This window comes from Plectropomus leopardus, chromosome 16 (genome assembly GCF_026936395.1).
Source record: "Plectropomus leopardus strain MGB_pleo_1.0 chromosome 16, ASM2693639v1, whole genome shotgun sequence".
In the NCBI taxonomy this organism is placed as follows: Eukaryota; Metazoa; Chordata; class Actinopteri; order Perciformes; family Serranidae; genus Plectropomus; species Plectropomus leopardus.
In genome coordinates, this window is record NC_142191.1 from 10,277,051 (window position 1) to 10,299,499 (window position 22,449).

Consider the following 22,449-nt stretch of genomic DNA (forward strand, 5'->3'; position numbering starts at 1 on the left):
TTCATGCAGGAGAAAGTAAGGGAGAGGGAAGGAAGGAAGACAGGAAGTGAAGCATGGAGGGTGTTGAAATCCAGGGAGATGAGCGAAGCCAAGCGTGACCAAGAAGAACAGTGATTTTTATCTAGTCCCATGCAGCCTGTGAGATGTTGTCGACTATTGATTAGATCTCAGCTGAAAGTAGAGGGAGAAAAACTGCATATGAATTTCCAGAACACTCGTTTGTCGGTGAAGTGAGTTCATCTTGTTAATGTTTTGTTGGAGTCAGCTGTAACTAAAAGCTTGATCATACCTTTGTTCTCATAATTTAAAAACAAAAGATGATCAGTGGCAGTCTAAAATTTGTCTCCCATGTGAAAGTTGGCCATAATACTTGGTTCTCCACATTGACAAAACAGAGGGAAGTGACCTGTGACAAATCTACCGTTCTCGTTCTCCCTCAGTGGTGACAATTCCCTGCCCACAAATGCTAATGCAGAGAGGCAGTGAATGAGACTGGGAGGAAGCAATTGATTGTGGGCTGACTTCGTGCAAAGATTTTGTCAGTTGAGACTGTGAGTCGATGACAAGTGCAAATACAATTCAGGGGCTGTATTCACAAAGCTTCGTAGTGCTAAAAGTTGCCCCTAGTGATGCAGTTCTAAGAACATTCGTAGAATATTGACATTTGCTAAGATTTCCTTCTTCAATTTCAGACTAGGTGCTGGTAAAGATAAAAGTTAATAAAGCATCTTGTCCTTAAGAGAGCTCCTAAGGTGAAAAACTGTTAGGAGTAGAGATTAAGACTTTTAAGAGACTAAAGAATGTCTTGGAGAAAATGGTGGAAAGACAAAGAGACAGGAGTAATATTGTCCAAATACTGGATGGCAGTGAGTTAATGAAATGCCATAGGTTAGATGGGGCAGGGATCATGTTTGTAGGCGATCTCATTAGAGATGCACTCACATCTCTAACCTAACTCAATAACAACTCAATAAGTAACAATATAATATAATGCCAGAAATAAAGTGATCATTTGGTAACTGGAAAAATGCAACAGTGCAGCAGTGTGGTCACACAAACAGCGCTTTCAGTCTCATATTGTGATGCAGTTCTTTTTAATTCCACTGGATGTACACATCTTGAAGACTCACAAAAGAGTATATTTGTGACAACGAATCACATCTGTTAAAAGCATGTGTCATACCTAGTAACAGGGTCAACGCCTCTTCACTAAAGTATAAGTTTCTGTCTCTTCCTTGCTCTGAAATGCTCTGAGACCTTTCCTAAATCACTTCTAAGCTAGGACTCCTTGCTACAAAGTTTTAGCCTAAGTTAGGAGCTCTCTCAGAGTATTGTCAGAATGTTTGTGATTACACCCCCAGTGTTTAATCAGACTGTAATTTAGGGGGATGTTTGAAGTAGAAATGCCCTCTCCTTTGGCCCACATATTGGCTGTTACCATCGAATAAAAATTTCCTGCTTTTATGGTGCATGTGCTGTGAGAATGCTTTTCTGTTGGACTCTGATCTCCAGGCTTTTGCTCTTGACGTAGTCTTATCTGTGAAATGCCTTACTTCGGCATTCTGGGAGGCAGTAGATCACTTCTTAATGGAGCTAATGGTTAATGGTTTGTGTGTCATATTCAAAGATGGTGACTTTTTACTGGCACTGACGTTTTGGAGGAAAGGATATGAACTCTGGACTCCAGTAGCTGTTTAGCTCTGAATACTGAGTGGAAAATTCTTGATTTGCTGCTGATTCATCTAAATATATGTGTTAGTGGTTTTTCAACAATATTTAGGGCAATATTACAGACTTATTCAACACCACAAACTCAGAGGGGACTGTGGACTCTTTGACACAGTCTCAGCTAACATCTATTATTTATTGCAGGGGTGTTGTATTAGATAACTTGGTGCACCTGATGAACTCGTGAACTTTGTTGCCCATGTCTCTTCTGGATAACACTTGGGCCGAAGCCCAATAAACCACTTAACCCTTGAACATCACTGTCATTTGTTCTTTTTTCATGTTTAGGGGTAGGGTGTCCCAATTCTTGTTGGGATAGAGTGGTAGGGCGAAGTGTTTAGGCTACATGACCCTCCAAATGAAGGTTTCTCAGAGACACACCTCAAACAGAAAGTTATGAGGAACTGACTTCTCTAATATCAGTGCGAAAAGTTTTGAATCAATTAGCTGAACTATTCAAAAGTGCACACGCAGAAGTTTCTCCCTGATATTGTTACACTATGCATGACAAGCCAACCACTTGGAGGGGGATTTTGGCTCCCAGTACTCTCTGGATTATTGCACAGGCCTACTGGGCAGAGGTCCAGGGGCCCAAAGTGTCGGGAGCCCCCTTGACACTTCGGGTCCAAAAGTGAAATACTGACCCAGAGGGAACTCAAAATGACTGCAAAGAGACACAAAGACAAAAAAGGGGGAAAAACAACCATGAAGGGACACAAAAATGACAACAAAGAAGGTAGTAGCAGGGGCTGCTAATGTACTGACTAACATTATTCTATTGGCCATGTAATGAAGCAGTGTTTGTTTTCCTTTTTATTGGTTGAATTGTTTGATTGATTGATAGCTTGAAACTTAAGTTGTGAACAAATCACGAGAGTCCTGACAACCGCAAAAGGTTGCCAGCAGCCCTTGCAATAAAACATACATACATACATACCAATCATATATCAGGGCTGTGAAGTGTTGTCCCATTTCATAGGGGAAATTTTACCCATTATCTCTTGTAACTGTTTGGAGGGGAGAGGTGGCACTCAAAAAGAGGGTTTAGGGCTAAAGACCTTGGTCCTCTCTCCACACACACACCAAACAGGTTGCCTTAAAAAAAAAGCCTCACTTGAATTCCGGCTGTAGCTGTCGTGAATTGCATCAGTGTCAAAGCGGTTTTTAGGTTGTGTTGGGAATAAAAAGGAATTAAGAGGAACAACTCACAAGGTCCAATTATATTTGATACAAAGAGTTACACAGAGAGTACTGGGAGCCAAAATCCCTCTCAAAGTGGTTGGCTTGTCATGCATACTGTACCAATACCAGGGAGAAAATGCCAAACTTCTATTTTTCAGCTAATTGACTCAGAACTTTTTGTCCTTGTTGAAGACCTCAGCAAATATTCACATTCACCCCACATAAATGCCACAAGTCAGAACCCCCTGAGTCTTTTAGCTTCTGTGCTTAGTAATGAAACTGGTGAGGTGCCAGCTGAGCGTTGGTATGAAGCCAGTTTGTATAAGTTTAGCAGTTTACTCAACCTCCTGGCAATACCCGATAGAGTCATTTGGCTGTCTGTTGAAAACTCTTCACCTAATTCCTACATTGATGTTCCTCTATCAAAGCCTTGCCCTATATCCAGGACTCAAACAGTCATGAAAAACCTGGAGAAATCATTGAATACACAAATAACCATTTCCATGGCTGAAAAGGTTTTGGAAAACTAAATATACCCTTAAAGTTTTGAAAACCTGTTTCACAAACCTGTGTAATAATATATGATGTGTCCAAGAATTGCTAGAAATGTGAAAATCCAGTGTTATTCTCAGTTTTTTAAGGTTTCTGGCTGTGATGTCTTTTGGGGGATTTCTGAGGAGAAAGGAAAATGTTCTTTTAAAAAATATAGAAAAAAAAGTCCAGTCCAGTCCAATGTTTTCCTAAAAAATATCACCCAAAATAAAAAAGAAAACTTTTCTTCAGACATTGCAAATTAAAAAAGCCCAATTTAAAAAAAAAAAAGAAAAAAATCACAAATCATCCAACAAGGCCCGGACCTTTTTTAACCGTTTTTTGGCTAATTCAAATATTCTGGTATTCAAATAGTAGTAGTTTTAGTCCTGTTCTGAATTCACGTTTTTTAAATAATGTATATTTTTAAAAAGCTATTATATATTAATGAAAAAAAATGATTTGGAGTATAAATGCTCATCTCAGAGAAGTTATGGTCTTTTAAGTCTGTCTCAGAGTCATGGAAAAGTCATGTTGTTTATTGGTAAAAATGTTTATGAACCCTGTATACACTTTAAAACCTTTTCCTTCCACTATCCATTGCTCTCTCAATTGTGATGACTCATATTTTTCTATCATTTGGTTTAAACATATTTAAGAAGCATTTAAATGAGGGAACCCTCCCAGAGCCTGGAAAGCTGTTCCAAGCTACCACTGTTTAGCATACACTTAGCAATGGAAAACTGCTAATCCTTTGCTATTCTTTTGTTCCAAAGCCAAGTGCTCTGGCAGTGGAAGAATGTGGTTGGGGTAATAAACTTGCTCTTCTTGCGCGATCTCTCTTCTTTGCTCACTGTAGATGTAAAAAATGGCACAATGCATTTGTTTCCATTGTTACTGCAGTATTACACAGGCTTTCTCTGGCACAGCACAAGAAGGAGATGAACAGAAAAGGCCCTTTATACCTTGGCTGCATTTTCCTGGATTTGTCGTGACACAGAGGGATGTGTGAATTAGCTTTGTCATGTTTTACCCAACCCTAGAAGCTAGAGAGTAGCAGGAGAAGTAAAAGTAAGGCAGGCTGCTTGTGATTTTAAGAGCCACCCTGACTAATCTATGTCTGGTTTGACACAGATAACAAAGGGATTTGGCGGGATTTAGTGCAAGATACATGTAGATGTCGAGAAATTTAAGGAAAGTGACTAAACAGATGTGACACAGTGTTATTTCTGATAATACTTTCAGTGCAAGTGTGCTTTAGGAAAGGCGTTGAATGATAACGACATCTGATAAATACTGATGGTTAGGCATATTAACTGATATAAAATTGACTATGATGTAGGATATATCAGTATCTACACCTCCTGTGGCTTAATACCAGTATCAGACAGATGCACTAGCATCAAAACTCCTCCCTCCCAAGAAAAAAAGGGAGCATCCTCCCTTTCGAGTCTCATTGTGAGGGAATTTGGGAATTATTGTTGTTCTAATCTACCCTGAGAACCCGGCTAATCCCATCTTCCATCTTGATGTTCCAAAGCTAATGCCAAGAAACTGCTGCGCCACAGAGGCTCAGCAGCAGCACCCTGACTATGCAGTCTAACTTTTTTTCTTCCATTCACACACTCAGCTCTATTGAAACTGCTTTGTGCACTGAGGTTTGGGGCTTATGGCTCACACTCGACAACTAGGCTTAGCGTTGACCTGATCTGCTTCCACACAGACAATATGCTTACTCATGGCTTTAGCAGTGCACAACAAGCTATTGTAGTTGTGCTTTATTACTGCATTTTGTTGTGCTTGGAAAGGCTCAGACCTACTAGTCTTCCTGTTATTGCATTTGCAGTGCAGGTCAGCCTTACGGTTTTCTGGTTTTGTGGGGCAGAATACTTAAGATCCATGACCAAAGTCCAATGTCAGGCAGCAACACAAAAGGGAAATAATCTCATAAAATGAAATAATCTCTCATCAAACACTCCCCGAAAAAATGCAAAATTGGTGTATTGGCATGCTATGGAGGAACATTTTGCACTGATGGTCAGATTCTTTGGTTCAATTTTGGATTTAGTCATTTGTTTGTTTGCTTGCTTCAACATTTCGATCCAAACGAGAATTTGTAATATATAAAGTAAAATATAGCAGCCCTATTAGTGGCAGACAACATATATGACGGTCACAGAAAAGTGATTAACTTGATTTACTGTCTACAGTTGGTTGACATTTGTGTTTTTGATTGGAATGTCTCAACAACTATTGGATGGATTACTCTGCTTTGTGACTAAATACCTGAAAAATAATCACATTCCCATTAGCCTCAGCTTAATTTTGTATTTAGTCCAATAATTGTTAGCATGATTACACGCAAAATGCTGAACATGGTAAATGTCAGCCCATTCTCATTCTGAAGTCATCGTTTGTAACAGAGTCGGACAGAACCTTTTGTGTAGTGATGATACACCACCGGTCAGCTGGACTTCACCTGGTGTGGCAGTGTGATATGCGGACTTGCGTTGTCAGCTGACAACGCAGCCATAAGGAACCTGGCACAGAAGTATGATATGTGGATGGATAATGTCAGGTTAAAACACTGCCAGAGACAATGTAGTGTACGGAGCTGGAAGGTCGCTATAGGGCGAAAGGGTGAGCAGAGTGGCAGATGGGACTCTCTGGACTTTCATCCATGAACCTGGTGTTAGCTTTTTTTTGAAACCTAACCACCTTTTGTTGACGTCCCGGTGTTGCTTGCCTGCTTTTGTTGCCTAAACCTAACAATCTGTGCCTTTATAGCCTAATCCTAACCGTGTTTTTTTTGTTGACATCCTGGTGTCAGTTGTAGCATCACGAACATCAACAGCAGACACAGAGGGATGCTTAGAGTGTATGTAGATGTGCAAGTCCACCGACAAAGCGGCTATATGTGATGACTTGGGATGAGAATGTATTGTCATGTCTTAACTGCCCTATATACCTGGTAAAAAGCAGCATATTAGCATTACCACTCTGAGCTACATGCCTATAAGTACACTCTCAAAGAGCCGCTCACAGAGCTGCTAACATGGTTGTAGACTATTTTTTGCGTGCACGGTCATTCACAAATATCTGCAAATTTCATATCCAGTTTTATTATTCAAGAGCAACTTGGCATCCAGTTACTTTTCTGGAATTAGGTGGTGAAATCATTTTAACCTCAATCATCCAAAACAAAATGAGCCATGATTATTTGAATACATATTGCAGTGTTTTCAAAGTCAGTGATCCAGTGTTTTCACCTTTGGCCAATTTGGTCCAACTGTGCTTGTGCAATGTGAAACATTTGACTATCTCAGTGAAACAGGAGGAGAGGCTTCATTTCGAATCAAAAGGGGAATGAAACAAATCTCATAATAGCCTCTGCAGTGAGTAAATAGGCTCTGTGCCACATAAATGTATTCTTCTTTTTCTGTTTATAGAAATGAGGGAAATAGAGAGAGAAATGTGGGACAAAATGCTAAGAAAGTCCAGAGAGAGGATGGCTTTTTAATTTCTAGGAAAACTTGCAGTGAGTGGCCATGATTGCCAGGAAGTCAGAGTTCAGAGACCTCGGTGCTCCTCAGGATTTAAAGATGAAAAGAGTCAGGATATGACCCCTGAGGATGAAAATGGCAAAGCTTCTTAGGGTCAGTATCCCAATCTTGAAATCCCAAACTTACCCCTTGGTCTCTGTTCAACAATAACAATACAGTTCTCTCCGTCCTGCTGTCTTGTTTGATAGATACTTGCTCTCATTTTTCAGGTTCACTCTCTCTCTTTCTTTGGCTCCAAACTGTTTTTCTAAGACTTAATCTCCCATGGGACTCACTGTAGTTGGTGTTTCAATTCCATTTGGACTACCTGAATTATCTTTGCCCCCCCCCCCCCATTCATTATAAAAACCTTGTGTTTGCGATCTAGGAACAGAAGCGGGAGAAAGAAAGAGAGAAGAAAGAGCAGTGACCTTGGTGTTAATGAGCGACTCTTATCTCAGACAAGGAACGGGACGGCTTATGTAAGACTATCTCACACTCTCATTCTCTCTGTTTATCTTTTTGTCAGTCAAACATATTTTTCGTTGTCTCCGTATCTCCGCTCGCAGCTCATTCCCTTCCTCTACTTTATGATTCCCCCCCTACCGACGCTCTCTTGCCTTCCCCTCGTTTCATTACTCTTTGATGCTCCGACATATGTGGGACATCACACAGCTTGTTAGAGGTGGAGTTGCACCACCAAGGGGAGCTGGTAGAGGACAGGAAGGGGTAAGCAGGACGAAACAAAAAGGGGGTTACCAGGAAACACGGCCATAGGCTGGGTAATAACACGGCAATAAACATTGTCCTTATTTATTGTGAATTGTGCGTAGGCCTAGAGGTATTACTGGACCTGGATAGACAGAATAACAGAAATGATTTATGCTGCAAAACAGCAGCTATGAATAGAGAAACTTGTTATATTAATCTGAGTCTGTCAGATTGTTTGGTTCAGCAAATATTATTAAATGCCTTTGTCACCTCCATACTGCTCTGTCATCATGATTTTTCTGACAGTACTGTAGTTGTAAAAGGATCTACACAACTGAGTGAGCATAATTATCAGTCTTTGTAAACTGTATATATACAGTATATATACATATATATAAATATATATATATATATATATATATATATACATACATATATATATATACATATATATAAATAGACTATAGACTTCATTGACAAATACCGTAATTTTACATTGCAGAACACAGGATTTGCAGTTTTACTGCTTCCTCAGTTGTTAATTTAGTGTTATTGTGTGACTTTGATGTTTTGAAGTTAGTTCAAATTCACTAAAGTCACAAACAGACTAATTGAGGCAGCGGAGGCAGCTCCTGTGTTCTGCAAGGTAAAATTACTGTTTTTATCAGAGGAGTGCAAGCCTAAGGAGAGTGATAGTGATAGTGAGCCTAAGGAGGCTTCACTTCCCCGTCGAAATTAACTGATGAAAATATTTTAAATATAGCATAGACTTCAGATGCAAAACTTCACCGATAACACCGACAAGTTGATATGAAATCAAGAAGTCAGACTAAGAAGTCAGATTACTGACAATAGCACTCCAGTGCAGTGCTGTAGTAATATATAGATTTGTCTTGGTCTTGAGACTTCAAGACCACTTTTTGAAGGTCTCAGCCTTGTCTCGGACTTGACTATATTTTTACTGTCTTGTCTCTGTTTGGGATAAGGAGGACTTTATCTCAAGACTTATCAAGAACAATACTACTGGGATATCACTAAATTGCCTGTACTGTATCTTTTGATTTGATTTTTTTTTTAAATCAAGACATTTCTCAAGGTATACCTATACAAACACATATACAGTATACAGTATGGAAATAAAAGTATTTACTTTGAAATGTTTGTGTTAAAGTGTTTTATGGGAATGTGGATCTTTCAGATCAGTTTGAGGAGTGTCTATGGTTTGCATGCTCCACATTTAATCATAAGTGTGTCATGCAGTCTTGGTCTTGTTTTGATCTTGATACACTCAGATCTTGGATATGACTTGGTCGTGGTTGAGGTGATCTTGATACAACACTGCTGTGATTATTGCATTTCTATAATATTTGGGAACTCACAAAAGACTTACAAAGGAAGAATTGAAATCAGCAGAGGCGTGTCCAGACTTTTAGTCTCTATAACGGTTTAAGATCCAACAACAGAGTGGCCTGCAACTTTTATTACAGCTTATTCACTCTTCAGTTTGTTGTAAGACTCTGACCCTAAAAACGACTATCGAGATAAATCAACACCTCTGATAGACTCAATAAAAACGGAATATTATTATCTTCATCAAATAATGGCTGTTGGGCTTTAAAGTGTTTCTATTTTTTTGTCTACCTCTGAAGGGTATGCAGAAAGCGTCCTGATGTATTATGTGTATGTTTACTTTTGTGTGTTTGCGCTATATTTAAGTGTTTTTGGTTTAAGTCATGTGGCTAGGAGAATTTTCACGATAACAGTTGCAGCTTTACAGTACTGCATTATATATACTGAATGAGAGTAAAGGTCAAATCTTAATGTAAAGCTTTTACATAACTTTGTCAGTTGTTTTTCAGAGATGATGTATGTATGTGTGGTCAGTGGTCAGTGTGGAAGAGGCAAAGGAAAGGGGTCAGCTAAAAACTGGATATGGAGCGCCTGATGTTTTTATTTCTTGATTTATTTGACTGTGTAGCTGATGCGTACATCCTGGCCTTAGTATGAGAATTTCCCTGGACTATATTACATCCTGAGTTTATGAGGCGAACGGACAGATCATATAGGAGTAAGCCTAACTTTTAGCAGGACGGCTTGTTGTTTTAAAGGGTCGCAGCACAAAACCAGGTCAAAGGGGACGAAAAGAGGTTAAGAGGAAGGGGAGTCTGGAGATGGCATGCACATACTATGTGTTTTTATGTGTTATACTTCTTTTGCACATATTTTCTTCGGAGGAATGCATGGTGCTTTCTCTGGAACGAGGTTCAGTTAGCAGCCATGCAATAAAGGATCGTTTGCATAATGAACATGTAGAGTTCAGCCTAATAAAGAGCAGTTTATGAGTCTGCACATACATAACTATGATGAAATGTTGTCCAGATAACTCCATCCTGTCCTTGAGTTCCTCCATGTTTATAATTTGTTGTAGTAGCAATAAATATGTAAATACATATGTACTTCACATATGCATACAAATGTGTTTGACATAAAGAAAGATATGAATTAGTATGTATATGTGAAAAATATAGGTGTGTAAATTCAAAAGGAACAAACAGTTAAGGGAACAAATTTAAACATTTGCCTCTAAACCAAGTTAAAAAAAATTCTCTGTGTATGTAGCTTGCTAATTAACATGTTACGTCTTGTTTGTTTAATCTGTACAGAAGCTGAACCATAAAAATGTCAAATTACTGTTTAATGTGACAAACTATTTCTTGGCTGGGAGCAGTAACTTCCAAGACTGTACACTGGTTGCCAGGCAACTGCTGCAAGCCAAGAAATAGTCCAGCATTCAAAACTCCCAATAAAAAGCTAATTTACACTTTAACATGTTTTTTCCAGATTAAACAAACAAAATATAAAATGTTTATTGGTGAGTGTAAGTGGTGCTGGTTGATTTTGTTAATGTTGAACATAGCCAGGCTAACGTTTTAATCCTGTTAAAAGTCTTTGTGCTAAACTAAGCTAAGCTAACAGACAGCTGACTGAAGCCTTATACTCTATCAAAAAGCAACTAAACATATTTCCCAGACAAAGAAGAGAAGCTCCAGTATGTTTTTAACCTTGACCTATTTTCATATGTGTTTGTGTTCAAGTGACAAATGGAAACTTAAAAATTGGTCCAGTATCGTGAGAAAGTGCAGCTAGAGTAACAGGCTTAACCACTCAGGGCTGGAGTGCACTGTGAATTCACATCCACTAAAAGATCTTGTTACTGACAGGCTTAGATTGTAGTTATGTGTGACTGACAACATTGCAAAAAGGATCCCACAGACAAATTAAATGTTTTTGCTAATTTTCACTTATTCTGATCTCACCAAAGGAGAAGTCTTTTCCTTTTGTAAAATTTTTCCACATTGTTAAAATCAGCTAAATATTCAGCCATGACACTGAAAATCTTTTAGATAAGACAAAGATGGGCTTTCTGTACTCCAACACTACAAACTGTTATCAGCTCTAAACTCTCCACATTGCTATATGAGTGTCTAATAACATTATGGAGAACCCCAGAGAGAAATTAGATGTTTTTCTGCACCTTTGCTTCTTCCAGTCTGCTTTGGGTCCAAGTCTCACTAACGAAAAGTCTCATTCTGAAATCTTACAAAAAGTGACTTGCTGCAGGACAAAAATGGTGGAAACATGAGTGAGAGTTGGAGAAAAGAGTGCTGGTAATAGTTTGCTGTGTTGAAGCACAGAAAGCAAAGCTGCGGTGGCTGCGGCTCAGGAGGTACAGCAGGTCCACAGCGGTTAAATCTTGGGCTCCTCTGGTCAGTATATAAAAGTATCTTTGGACAAGACACTGAACACCAAACCGCTGTGAATGGCTGTGCCATCAGTGTTTGAATATGTATGAATGTTTACTGTCGCTGAGTTGCAGGGACACCTGGTATGGTAGTCTCGACAACCATTGTATGAAGCTGAGCAGGGGAATGTGACATGTGGTGTAAAACTGCAAGAAAGACACTATGCAAGGTAATTTACCAGATCATATCTTTTATCCTAGAGATTTTTGATGTCATGACTGAATATTTAGCTGATTTTGATCATTTTAAAAAGATGACTCCTTTAAAAAGACTTGGACACAAAACAGAAAGGATCAAGTGAACGGTGACAAAAAATATCTGTTTTCTCTAAAGGGTTATTTCCACAATGTTGCAAGACACTCAAAATAACTATCAGAGCCTGTCAGTGGCAAAAACAAGCACTTTTAGTCAATGTAAATAGATGGTGTGAATATACCCTAAGTGGTTACATTGTTGCCCATTTTGCAGCTGTTGGCTGCAGCCTTAACACTTAATGCTGAATTAATTTAAAAAACATGAGTCACTTAGGTACAAAAACATGGGAGTTTCCCTTTCCCGTCCCTTCCCAGTTTGATTGTGATCGTAATTGTATCGATTCGGTACAGTTTGTTAACTTTGGCAAGACGGTAGTGACAATTTGATTTCACAGGAGACACAGCTAGAGGTAATCCTTACACACACACACACACACACACACACACACACACACACACACACAGCATTAAGACAGAATGGTATGGTATTGACACCCTCAGTAATTGTTTGGATCCTTTCTGTCCTTCCAGCACTGAGATATAATTATAGTCAAGGGAGCAACCATTCACACACAAGCAAAGGTTTTTTGCCGAGTTGCAAGTTTTAGACTTCAGCACTCACACACACACACACACACACACAATCTCACTCACACACATTTCCTCATGCCAAGTTGTGGTTATGTGGAGGCCAGCGGAGCAGCAGTCACTGATAGAGGCCTTGATAAGACTCATTTGAAATTGCTGCAGTCACTGAACCTGTCCGCTCTGTGTGCCAAGGACACCATTTACCTTACATAACAGCCATTCTGGGTCACTGACACATCCACCTCTGCAATTTGGTTTCCTCAAGAACTATGTGCACCTTGACCCTCGCTTCCATTGTCCCATCCATCTTGTATTTTTCTCTCACATTTTCTCTCTCGTGTGTGTGTGTGTGTGTGTGTGTGTGTGTGTGTGTGTGTGTGTGAAGGGTATTTGTGTTTTAAAGCCATGACATGTATTCAAACAGTGTTGCCTGTCACATGTTAAATTATGACAGAAATGTTTGTGAAGTCTTTGGGAGAGTGTGTCAGTGTGCAGCTGTCACATAAGAGGAGATTAGTACTAAAACTGAGACTAACTCACTCGCTGCCTGAGCAGTTGTGACTCTCAGAAGCTTGACTCATAAAGTGAAGGTGTTGACTCTAACTCAGTCATACCGTACTTAAGGCCCATGGGCCAAATTTGGCCTCTGATAGGGTGGCAGGTGGCCCCCAACCCTTTTCTGATTCTCAATAAAAATAAACTCACATTTGGAATTATTTTTGTACTTTTTTTGTCAGTTGAGGATCCTCTGCAGCTTCCAGCAGAAGTCCTAGCTAAGCGCCTAATGTTGTAAAATCCTGTTTGTCAGCTGGTCTTTAATGTTGCTTTTATTCCACATTAAGTTTTAAACCTTTTCTGCCCATTGCAAAAACATCTTAATTTTTCTTCACTCACAGGTCAGAAAATGGAGGATGCTTGCACGTCATCACGGTGACGGTACAGCCAAGCAGAAGGAGTCAGAGTCAGACCTCCACCTGGGCAGTTGTCAGTCCTGGGGGATCCACGCTTCGCCCCTCCTTGCCAGCCCTGTCATGCTGGAGTGCTCCATCTGCAGTGGGCCCTACATCAGCTACGCCCTGGAGGATACCTGGCAGCCACGTCAACGCACACAGGTAAGTTCATCCTACCTACAGCTAATTAAATTACACAGAGCAAACACTAATTTTTTTCCGTAATGAATAGATCCCAAAGCAGGGGACTTCCAAGCGACCTCATTATTCAAAAGTTGTCCATGTTTATTATGAACATCTAACATTGTAACATTATATATATTTGACAGAAAATAAGGACAACCAATGTTCACTTTAATTATTATTGGACAAATTCCCACAAAGGTGGGCCACAATAGGTTCGATACTAGTTTGCAGCATTTATAAAGCCTTTTGCCTGTCCATTCCTACCTGTTAATTTCAGTTTATGCTCCTCTGCTGTGATACAGTTTGTGTGCAGCAAAAATTGTCATGATTTTAGAGGATGCTTCTTTCTGAGGCTACCACTGTACAATTTGGCCACAGATCATTTGGCTCTGTTAACTGCAGTACAAAGTGCTGACTGCAACACCACTTTTATTGCTGACCAATACTGCTAATTGGTATTCAACAGAACATGACCCACCTTTGTTTCAGTACTTGTAATAGCCACAAGGGTTACTTCAGAGACATTTTTTCATTTATTCCCATGGGCATTTTTGTAGCATCCACATTTATACCTATATAAATATAATATATAAAATATATATTGCACTTTTTTGCAGGTTTTGAGTTTTTTTGCAAGCTTTTATTTGTAGCTTTGAGCACCACAAGCTGAGTGTCATGTAGTTCAATAATACTGAAGAAAAGGCAGACATCTCCATGACCGAAAGCTCCAACACTCGGCAACTCACACCAAAACAGTTTAGATTGAATAATAGCAATAGAGAAAAGATAAAAACTGTCTGTATCTTCTTTGTGCAACCAAATTGTTGCTTTGTATTTTGGCTCTCCAACAAAAAAAGATCATAAAACAGTCTGCAAAAATGTTACAACATAAGAAATTATCGACAGTTAAATGACTCATGGATTAGACCGATAATGCAAAATATAATATTGCAATAAGTGACATTAGAAAGAACAATAATTCTATGTTTGTTATTCATAAGGAGTCCAGTAATGCAAAAATTCTTACTCTGTAATGAATAAAATAGGGTGTCTAGTTTCTTCTTTTTATTTGCATCCCTTTTCCTTTCAATTTTGGTGCACACAAACAATGTAAAATAAACATGTCTTTGATGGTATAAAGCTAAAATGATTTGCTGTTAAATGTGCTTTACTTTATGACTCACAGTCACATCAGACAAGCTTCTACCTCTCCTTGACCCTCGCACAGATAAAAAAGATATTCCTCCCTCTCCGTCTTTGCCTCAGCTTGAACAACCCAAACTTTCTGTCTTCTTTTGGAAACATAAATCCGCAATGAAATATTAATGAATGGAAAACCTCGATTCACCATCACTATGGATACAGCTCCATCAGATCTCTGTGCTGAATCAATAAACAACCCAGGAGAAAGAGAGAGACGGAGCAAGAGAGGCAAATTCAAGGAGAAAGGGGCATGAATGTTAAAGTGATTGTTGACTGCAGAGAGATGTTGACAGTATAAGGAGGATATGACAGCGAGCAGTGTGTGTGTGCGTGAGAGCAAAGAACAGGAAAAGATGGATAGACAAAGTTGCTGTCAGTTACTTAAGACTAAATTAAGACTTACATTGAGATGAAATGACCAGCATGATATGCAGATTGTTAAAAGCTTTGGCTCTGGATGACTAAACAAAGTGATGATATTAAAACAACACACACACACACACACACACACACACACATGCCTCAGCTTGTCTCATCTAATAAAACACCCATGGGAAAACACTGAGAGCTGCGATAAGTTTTCAGAGCTGCACCGTGGAATAGCAAACTAGGCTAAGACTGTATTTAACAGAGACCTTTTGAAAAGTCGATGACTGACTGCGGTATCGTGAAAAACTAATATGTGACACGACAGTGCGGCTTCATGGGAATGTCCTGAGATGGAAATGCTGCTGTGACAGCTGCCAATTGTCCTGTTAATGTTTGTGAAAAGGAAAAGTAGGACAGACTTAAGTAGTTGCTGTTGACATTATGTGCTCACTCAGGAGTGTTTACTTGTCTGAGCCTTCAACCTGCCACGTTTAGAGCAATGTATTGACTTATATAATCAAATGCACGTCAAAGGTCAGCATTCACAAAGGCAAGCAGCACTCCACATACAGTGGTGAAAACAACATCCACATCTTACAGAATTCAATGCATTGTGAAAGATCAAACCAGTGATTTGCAGTGATTATTGAGGCATCTTACAAAAACAGTGTCATGATGAGGTACAAGTTGTTAGTCCTAAAAATGATTTCAAATATGTGTAGCAGATCTATCTTTTTTTCACTATTAGTCATGTAACAACTGCCTTGATTTACCTTTTGACCCTTTGAAGGGGGCCTGACCTCTGTGTTGGGATCACCTAAATTGCCCCAACCACCTGCAATAGTAAAATTCTTCTTCCACATTGTTGCATCAATATTAATCTAATAAGGAAACATTTCATAAAATATCAGTCAGAGTCCATATTTCTGCTGAATAAATATGTCTACTCTATGATGAGTAACTGGTCATGGAATTAACTGTTGATATTTAAGGAGGATTTTAAATGCAGGACACATTGGAGCATCTTAATATTAATGTGAGGGTATTTTTACGCCAGTAAAGAATCTAAATGCTTCCACAACTGTCTATGTGTTGCCTTTTATTAAAGAGATATGCTTTTCCTTATTTTCTGCCATGTATATAATGTTACAATGTCAGGTTGGTTTACAATATTTTATTGGTTTTTAACAGTAGATTGTGGCGCTATACTCCGTAATAGTCACACCGCAGATTTGGAGGAAACTTAAATGCTTACCAGTCTTAAAGAAACGAGACGTTCAAGCACAAACAGTGAGGAAATTGTTTTTTTGGTTATTAAAGCATGAAAGCAGGTTTCAGTAAAAAAAAAAAAATACAATTATGAATCTGAAAAAGAGCATAGTACCTCCTATTTAAGATTTTCTTATGTGTCTGTTTACAGATATGTTGCTCAGTGAACTTACCCTAGCTGTACATGATCAACAAGCAGTTCAATTCAGTTCATTTAATTTTTTCACATGAAATCACAAATGTGACTTCTGTGAAATTAAAAATGTAATAGAGAAATATTGCATGTTATAATTTCACCAGAGTTCTTGTCAGTTAGATCAGTTTTGCCCTGGCACTCTGAGCTGAACAATCCTGTGTCGTCATGTTGTTGGGGCAGAGGTTTCTCACCGCTTTCAGCACAGGACTGAGTGATTTAATGCCGTCTCACCCTGGAAACCCAGCCTCATTTAAACACGTCATGTGGGGAACCTGCTGAAACTGGGCCACAGACATGTCTGGGTTAGAACCAGTGGTTTTAGAAAGGCTGAAATGCAGTCACATCTCAGTCACTATACTCTTAACATGAGCTTAGAAAAGCAGGTTAGATCAGTGGTTTCCAAACTGTTTTGTTTATTACCACTTAAAACAAGTCATTGCTTGCTTGTGACCCCTCGTCACAGGTTACATTTGTTTATCAGCTGTAACGTCTTCAACCAAAGATTGTTTTTCCCCTTCTTTAATATAAATAGCCATCCAATCTATATATTTTTTCAGGTGTTTTACAAGATAAAAATATTATGATAGATATTTATAGGAAAAGAAAAAAAAATCTGGTATCCCCTCAGATTTGAGTTTCAACCTGAAGGTTGGGAACCGCTGACTTAGATTGTAGCTTGATTGTAGCCTATTTTTTGGATTTATTTATCTAACTAGAAAGAAGGTTATTCGCCTAAGGGCTGTGCAGTTAGCACAAGCTGTAGAACACCTATTATGATTTAACTGAATTCAAAGAGGAAAACTGGATTTGCAGGTTTGTACAGACAATAGCAGTGTGTTGCCTAATAGACCAGTAGATTAAAAAAACACCATGATCTCAACTGCTATTGGTGTGCTCAATGAGATTATATAATACCTTGTTTATTAGTGGGTTTTTTTTTTTTAACTCTGTGATATCAAAGGTTACAAAATTGTAACCCTAGGTCAATTAGCACAGGCAGAGCCCTCTATTAGACCCTATTTTTATGTCTCAATTTACATTTTTCCACAATTACATCTGCTATTTTCAGCGCATAAGTGCATTTACACTGACCAAAATAGTGTACTGAAAACAGTTAAAAAGTTGAGTGTGGAACACTGTATGCTTCTCATCCTCAATGGTCGCCATATTGGCTATGTAGCAGAAGGGGTGTGACCATCAAACTTGTGAAATGGCAGCCAAGGAAGCGTCAGTTGTTGCGGTTACTCAAGTGAACAAGTTGACAAGCCAGCAAATGTTTTGCAGTCAAATGTTGGTGGCAATGCTTGGTCCTGTTGTAATTTGCTATTAAAAAGAAGAAAAGGCAATTAAATGTTGTGATAGCCTTTTCTGGTAAGTGCACGATAGTTGTGTTGTGACAACACTCACCTGCTGATTATCATGCACTACTCAAGTAAGCACACAGTATACACATACTGTACTACATTAAATTGTATTAACAGAAGTATCCAAATGAGACACAACATATGGCTAATACTAAGTAATAGTAATCATACATGCAAAGCCCACAGTGTATAAAGGAGCCATAGGTCTGCATCCACTATCCTACAACCTCTTCAGCATGTGGCATAGAAGTGTCAGGTTGAAGGTTTAACCGTCGCTAACAGAATTATCACTATCACTATCGTAACATTCATTTTATATCACAAAGGCTTCACCCTCTGCTGGACTCTATTGGTGCAGTGGATGGAGCCCGATGAGTGAATGCCCTGTTGGGACACAATGTCACATAGCCACACTGTTCCTGACCAGTCTAGTAGAGGGCAGAGCATGTGTAACCCTGGTTCTATAAGCAAAGGTAGAGCCCTTTACTTAGGGGCCCTGGCTCTCCTACGCCAATCACCGAAGAGGGTGTTGGATAACAGATGCCATACCGCCCCTATATATACTGAGGGCTCGTCATGTATTTGGGGAGGCACACCCTGATTGGTCAACTATGACCAACCTTATGGTCTTGCAACTTTTAGTGGTCTACTGTGTGCCTGTGTTTGGGTGAGAGTTTGAGAAGAGGACTCTGCCTGTGCTAATAGAACTAGGGTTACAATATTGTAACCTTTGGTGTCACACAGTCAGCACACAAATCATTCGCACAAAAAAACCCCACCAACAACCAAAGAATTACATAATGTTATTCAGCAGACGAATAGCAGCAAAGGTTGTGGAGTTTTTAAATCTGTTGGTCTGTTAGCCAACACAATGCTTTTGTTTTGATCAACCCTGCAAATCCAGTTTTGGTCATTCTCTATGAATTCAGTTGAATGATGACAGGTGTTCTACACCTTGTTGTAACTGTACAATCCTTGGGCGTATAATTTTCTTTCAAGTCCCTATTGGATAAATGCATCTAAAAAATAGGCTGGCCAAGTTACAATCTAGGTCAGTGGTTCCCATTTGAAACCCAAATATGAGAGGTTTCAAGAATTTTATCTTTTATTCCTCAAAGTTTTCTTTCTTATCTTTTCTTTTTTGTGAAACACATGAAAAAATTACATCAAATAATTCTTTATAGGAAATAAGGTAGAATTTTAGTGGCCGAATGTGTGTTTGTGATTGGAAGAGGATATTACCAAAGGAGTAGGGTTAGGGTTGGCCTGTGCAAGATATAACTGTATCACTGCTGTCTGGTCAACAAATTGTCTGTCGGAGGATAAAAATGATAAAGATAATCTTGCCCTTGCTTGCCTAATATATCAAATTGGTTATTAATGAATATGCATTACTTAGAATTTAGAGAATTAATTTAGGGTTATGAACTGAATCCACTGACCGCAGAATTGCATATGTGAGTGTATTTTATGTACTTTTCATTTAAATGGTTTATGTTGTTGTCGTTTTTTTGTCATGTATGTTTTCAGTTTGTTTCAGTAATGCCATATTTCTTCTCCAGGCGATGGACCTGTACTACCACAATGAGTCAGACCCAGACAGCTACTGTTGCCCTGGCGACAACAGTAAGTCACCAGCAACTAAACCCCTTGTTTTGTATTCCTCCACTTCCTCCCCTCTCTCCTTTTTTCCCATCCGTCTTTCATGCCCACGACTCTCATTCCTCTGTTATCTGCTTCGCCCTCAGTCCCGGGTCATTCCTCTTTATTATCTGCAGTTTTCTTTATTTTCACCATCAATCCAAAGTAATCTTCTACCATTCATTCTCTCTCTATTTTTCTCTTGTTTGTTGTTTTTCTTCCGTCCAAACCTGATGGCTGATTCAGCCTGCACACACACACACACAAACACACACACACACACATACACACACTGTGTAACTTTATCTTACCTTACCACTTGGCTCTTGAATCCTACCTCTAAGCTCCCAGGATAATAACTGTTGTTCATAAACCAAGATTACTATTTGTTGTTTTGTGGAAACTGGCTTGGGGAGCAAAACAATAGTTACAGACACAATACTGAGCGCTGATCATCATACACGTGACACAGTGACCTTTTACAGAACTTTTGCTGTTTAATGCTGTAGGAATATGTGTTTGTCTCTGTCACTGGGTGAGAGTCCAGTGTCGGTTTATTGCCAGTATGACTGTGAGTGAATGCACTTTAATTTTCCATCATGCTCTTTTGTGTGTGCCACAAATCATAGTCCATTCCGGAGTGCATTAAATGCGTGCCTGTCACGTTTTGGCTTTAAGCCTATCTATTTTTTATGGTTACCTTTAGCTGTGCTGAGAACCTTGCATGAGTTTTTCTCGTAATTGAGCTCATGTTTGTGTTGAGCTCACTATTGTGTCATTTTTAGCAACACAATTCATTTTTTTCCACAAAAAACAGAATTCTTTGCATTTTAAAACTGTAAATCATAATTTAAGTAATTAAAGCATATATAAACTAATATCTGACATATTCTAATGCATTGCAACATTAGTCTGCTTTTCCATGAGTAGACATTGATTTCTACTCTTGGATAGTATGCACATCCTTGTCACCAGCGATGGAAGAAGTATTCAGACTCTTTACTTAAGTAAAAGTAGCAGTATTGCAATATAAATACTCCTTTACAAGTAAAAGTCATGTATTGAAATGTCACTTAAAGGAAAACTTCACCCATAAAAAAATCAATTTCCACATCAATTACTTATTAGAATGTGTGAACAAAACTTTCTCACATGCCTCCATGGTAAACAAAGAATCCATAAAAGGCAGTCTTGATGAATTGAAGCAAAGGGGATCAAAACTATACCAAAACATCAGTTTAAAAACTCTTAGAGTATAATCCAAATCGCATTTATTCAGCTGTATGATCATCTCTTCAAAGTCAGACTCCCTTGATCTACCACTGCCTGGATCAGTTGGTTGATTTGTGTAATTGTTTGACTGTGGTGTTTTAAATGGTTAGCTCAGATTCACTAGAGTCACACAAACAAACTAATTGATCGAGGCAGAGGTAGACCAGCAAGTCCTGTGCTAAGCAAGATAAAATTACTGTTTTTGTCAATGGAGTCTGACTTGGAGGAGAGTACAAATAAGTTTCACTTTTTTGGAAGTACCAAGAATAAATGAGACTTGGATTATTGTGCACAAGTTGTGTGAGGGTTTGCAAATGGATGCTTAGACATAGTTTTGTTGTTGAGAAGCGTGGATCCCTGTGACTTCAACTCATCAAGAATTTTCTCTATTTTTGTATTCTTTGTTCACTGGTGGCATGCGACAAAAGCAAAGCTTTACTCATGAATTCAGCGTGACACCGGGTGAGGAATTGATGTCAAATAATCATTTTGGGGGTTAAGTATTCCTTTAACTAAAAGTATATCATTAAATTTGTACCGAAGTAAATGCACTTAGTCATTTTCCACTACCAGCACTTGCCACTCTGTGCTTCTGCAGTACCAGAAATTTGTGGCAGCTCTGCAGGTACCTGCTGCCTGCTGGATCACCTCCAAGGAAGAAATGTGACAAGAACCATATTCTGATGAAAATGTTTTTCACTGGGAGTAGTCTGCCTGTTAATTATGGGAGTTTTCGGTGCATGGAAAGACATCCAAGCAATTAGCCGAGCTGGTGACAAGCTGTTCCTGTGGCCTGGGTCGTGATGCTGCTACACCCTGTCGTTCCAAGCTCAGCAATTAGTGGCTTTCGGAGCACTTAAAAGTTGAAGTTTGTCCCATGTGAGTCATTTAGAGTGATGCAGCGATGTGTGCGACAGAGGTAGCAGTCAAGAGCTAAGATGGAGAGCCAGGGATGATCCAATAATAATAATTATAGGGAGCAGACTGTCCAGATTTACAGAGGAACAAACGTGTGTCCTTTCACTGTGGTCTTATGTAACAGAGAGCATCTGCTGACTCTTATTAAAACACATTAGTATGTTCATCAACATGCTTCACGGCAGTTAATCAGTGTTTACACACTGACCCTTCCTCCTGAGATGACAACAGGTTTATCTACTGTGTGTCCTCAAACATGACTCTTTTGTTCTCAGTGACACAAAAATAATATCATCTCAGCTCCATCTCTAAAGCTGTTATTTACTCTTTTCTTCTAACATTCATGACGCATCATTCACCTGTGTCAACCTGCCCTTCATACAGGCAAACATGGACACCTCTGCATATTCACATACACAAACATAATACTCATATCATTTACTATCCATAACGGCGCTCCCAGGCCAGGGGCGGTTTTGAGATGGTTGTCTGAACATGTTTGTTGCCATTGTACCCTGAAGGTTTACAGTAAGACAGATTTGGGTGTGTGCACCGTATTCAGAGCCAGGGCTGCCAATGACATAATCCCCGCCCCCTAAATCTACCTTTGACCATCACAACCTCAACCTAATTTCAGCCTTAATCCAAAAGCCAAATCCTCTCCCTCCTACGGCCCTCTCACAAACTGTGGATCAGACCAAAAATATCCTCGCTTTGCAAAAATTGTCTCACTTTTTGCGAT

General features: G+C 39.1%; 1 protein-coding gene across 1 annotated transcript in view; it reads left to right on the forward strand.

Annotated features, from left to right (window-relative positions):
• The window catches only part of sgk1 (serum/glucocorticoid regulated kinase 1), a 47,363-nt gene that overhangs the window by 12,295 nt on the left and 12,619 nt on the right, over window positions 1-22,449 (forward strand). Inside the window, exons 3-4 of the mRNA XM_042502982.2 lie at window positions 13,236-13,451; window positions 19,439-19,502. Of these exons, the coding sequence (XP_042358916.1) occupies window positions 13,236-13,451; window positions 19,439-19,502 (280 nt within the window). The remainder of the gene's footprint in view (window positions 1-13,235; window positions 13,452-19,438; window positions 19,503-22,449) is intronic.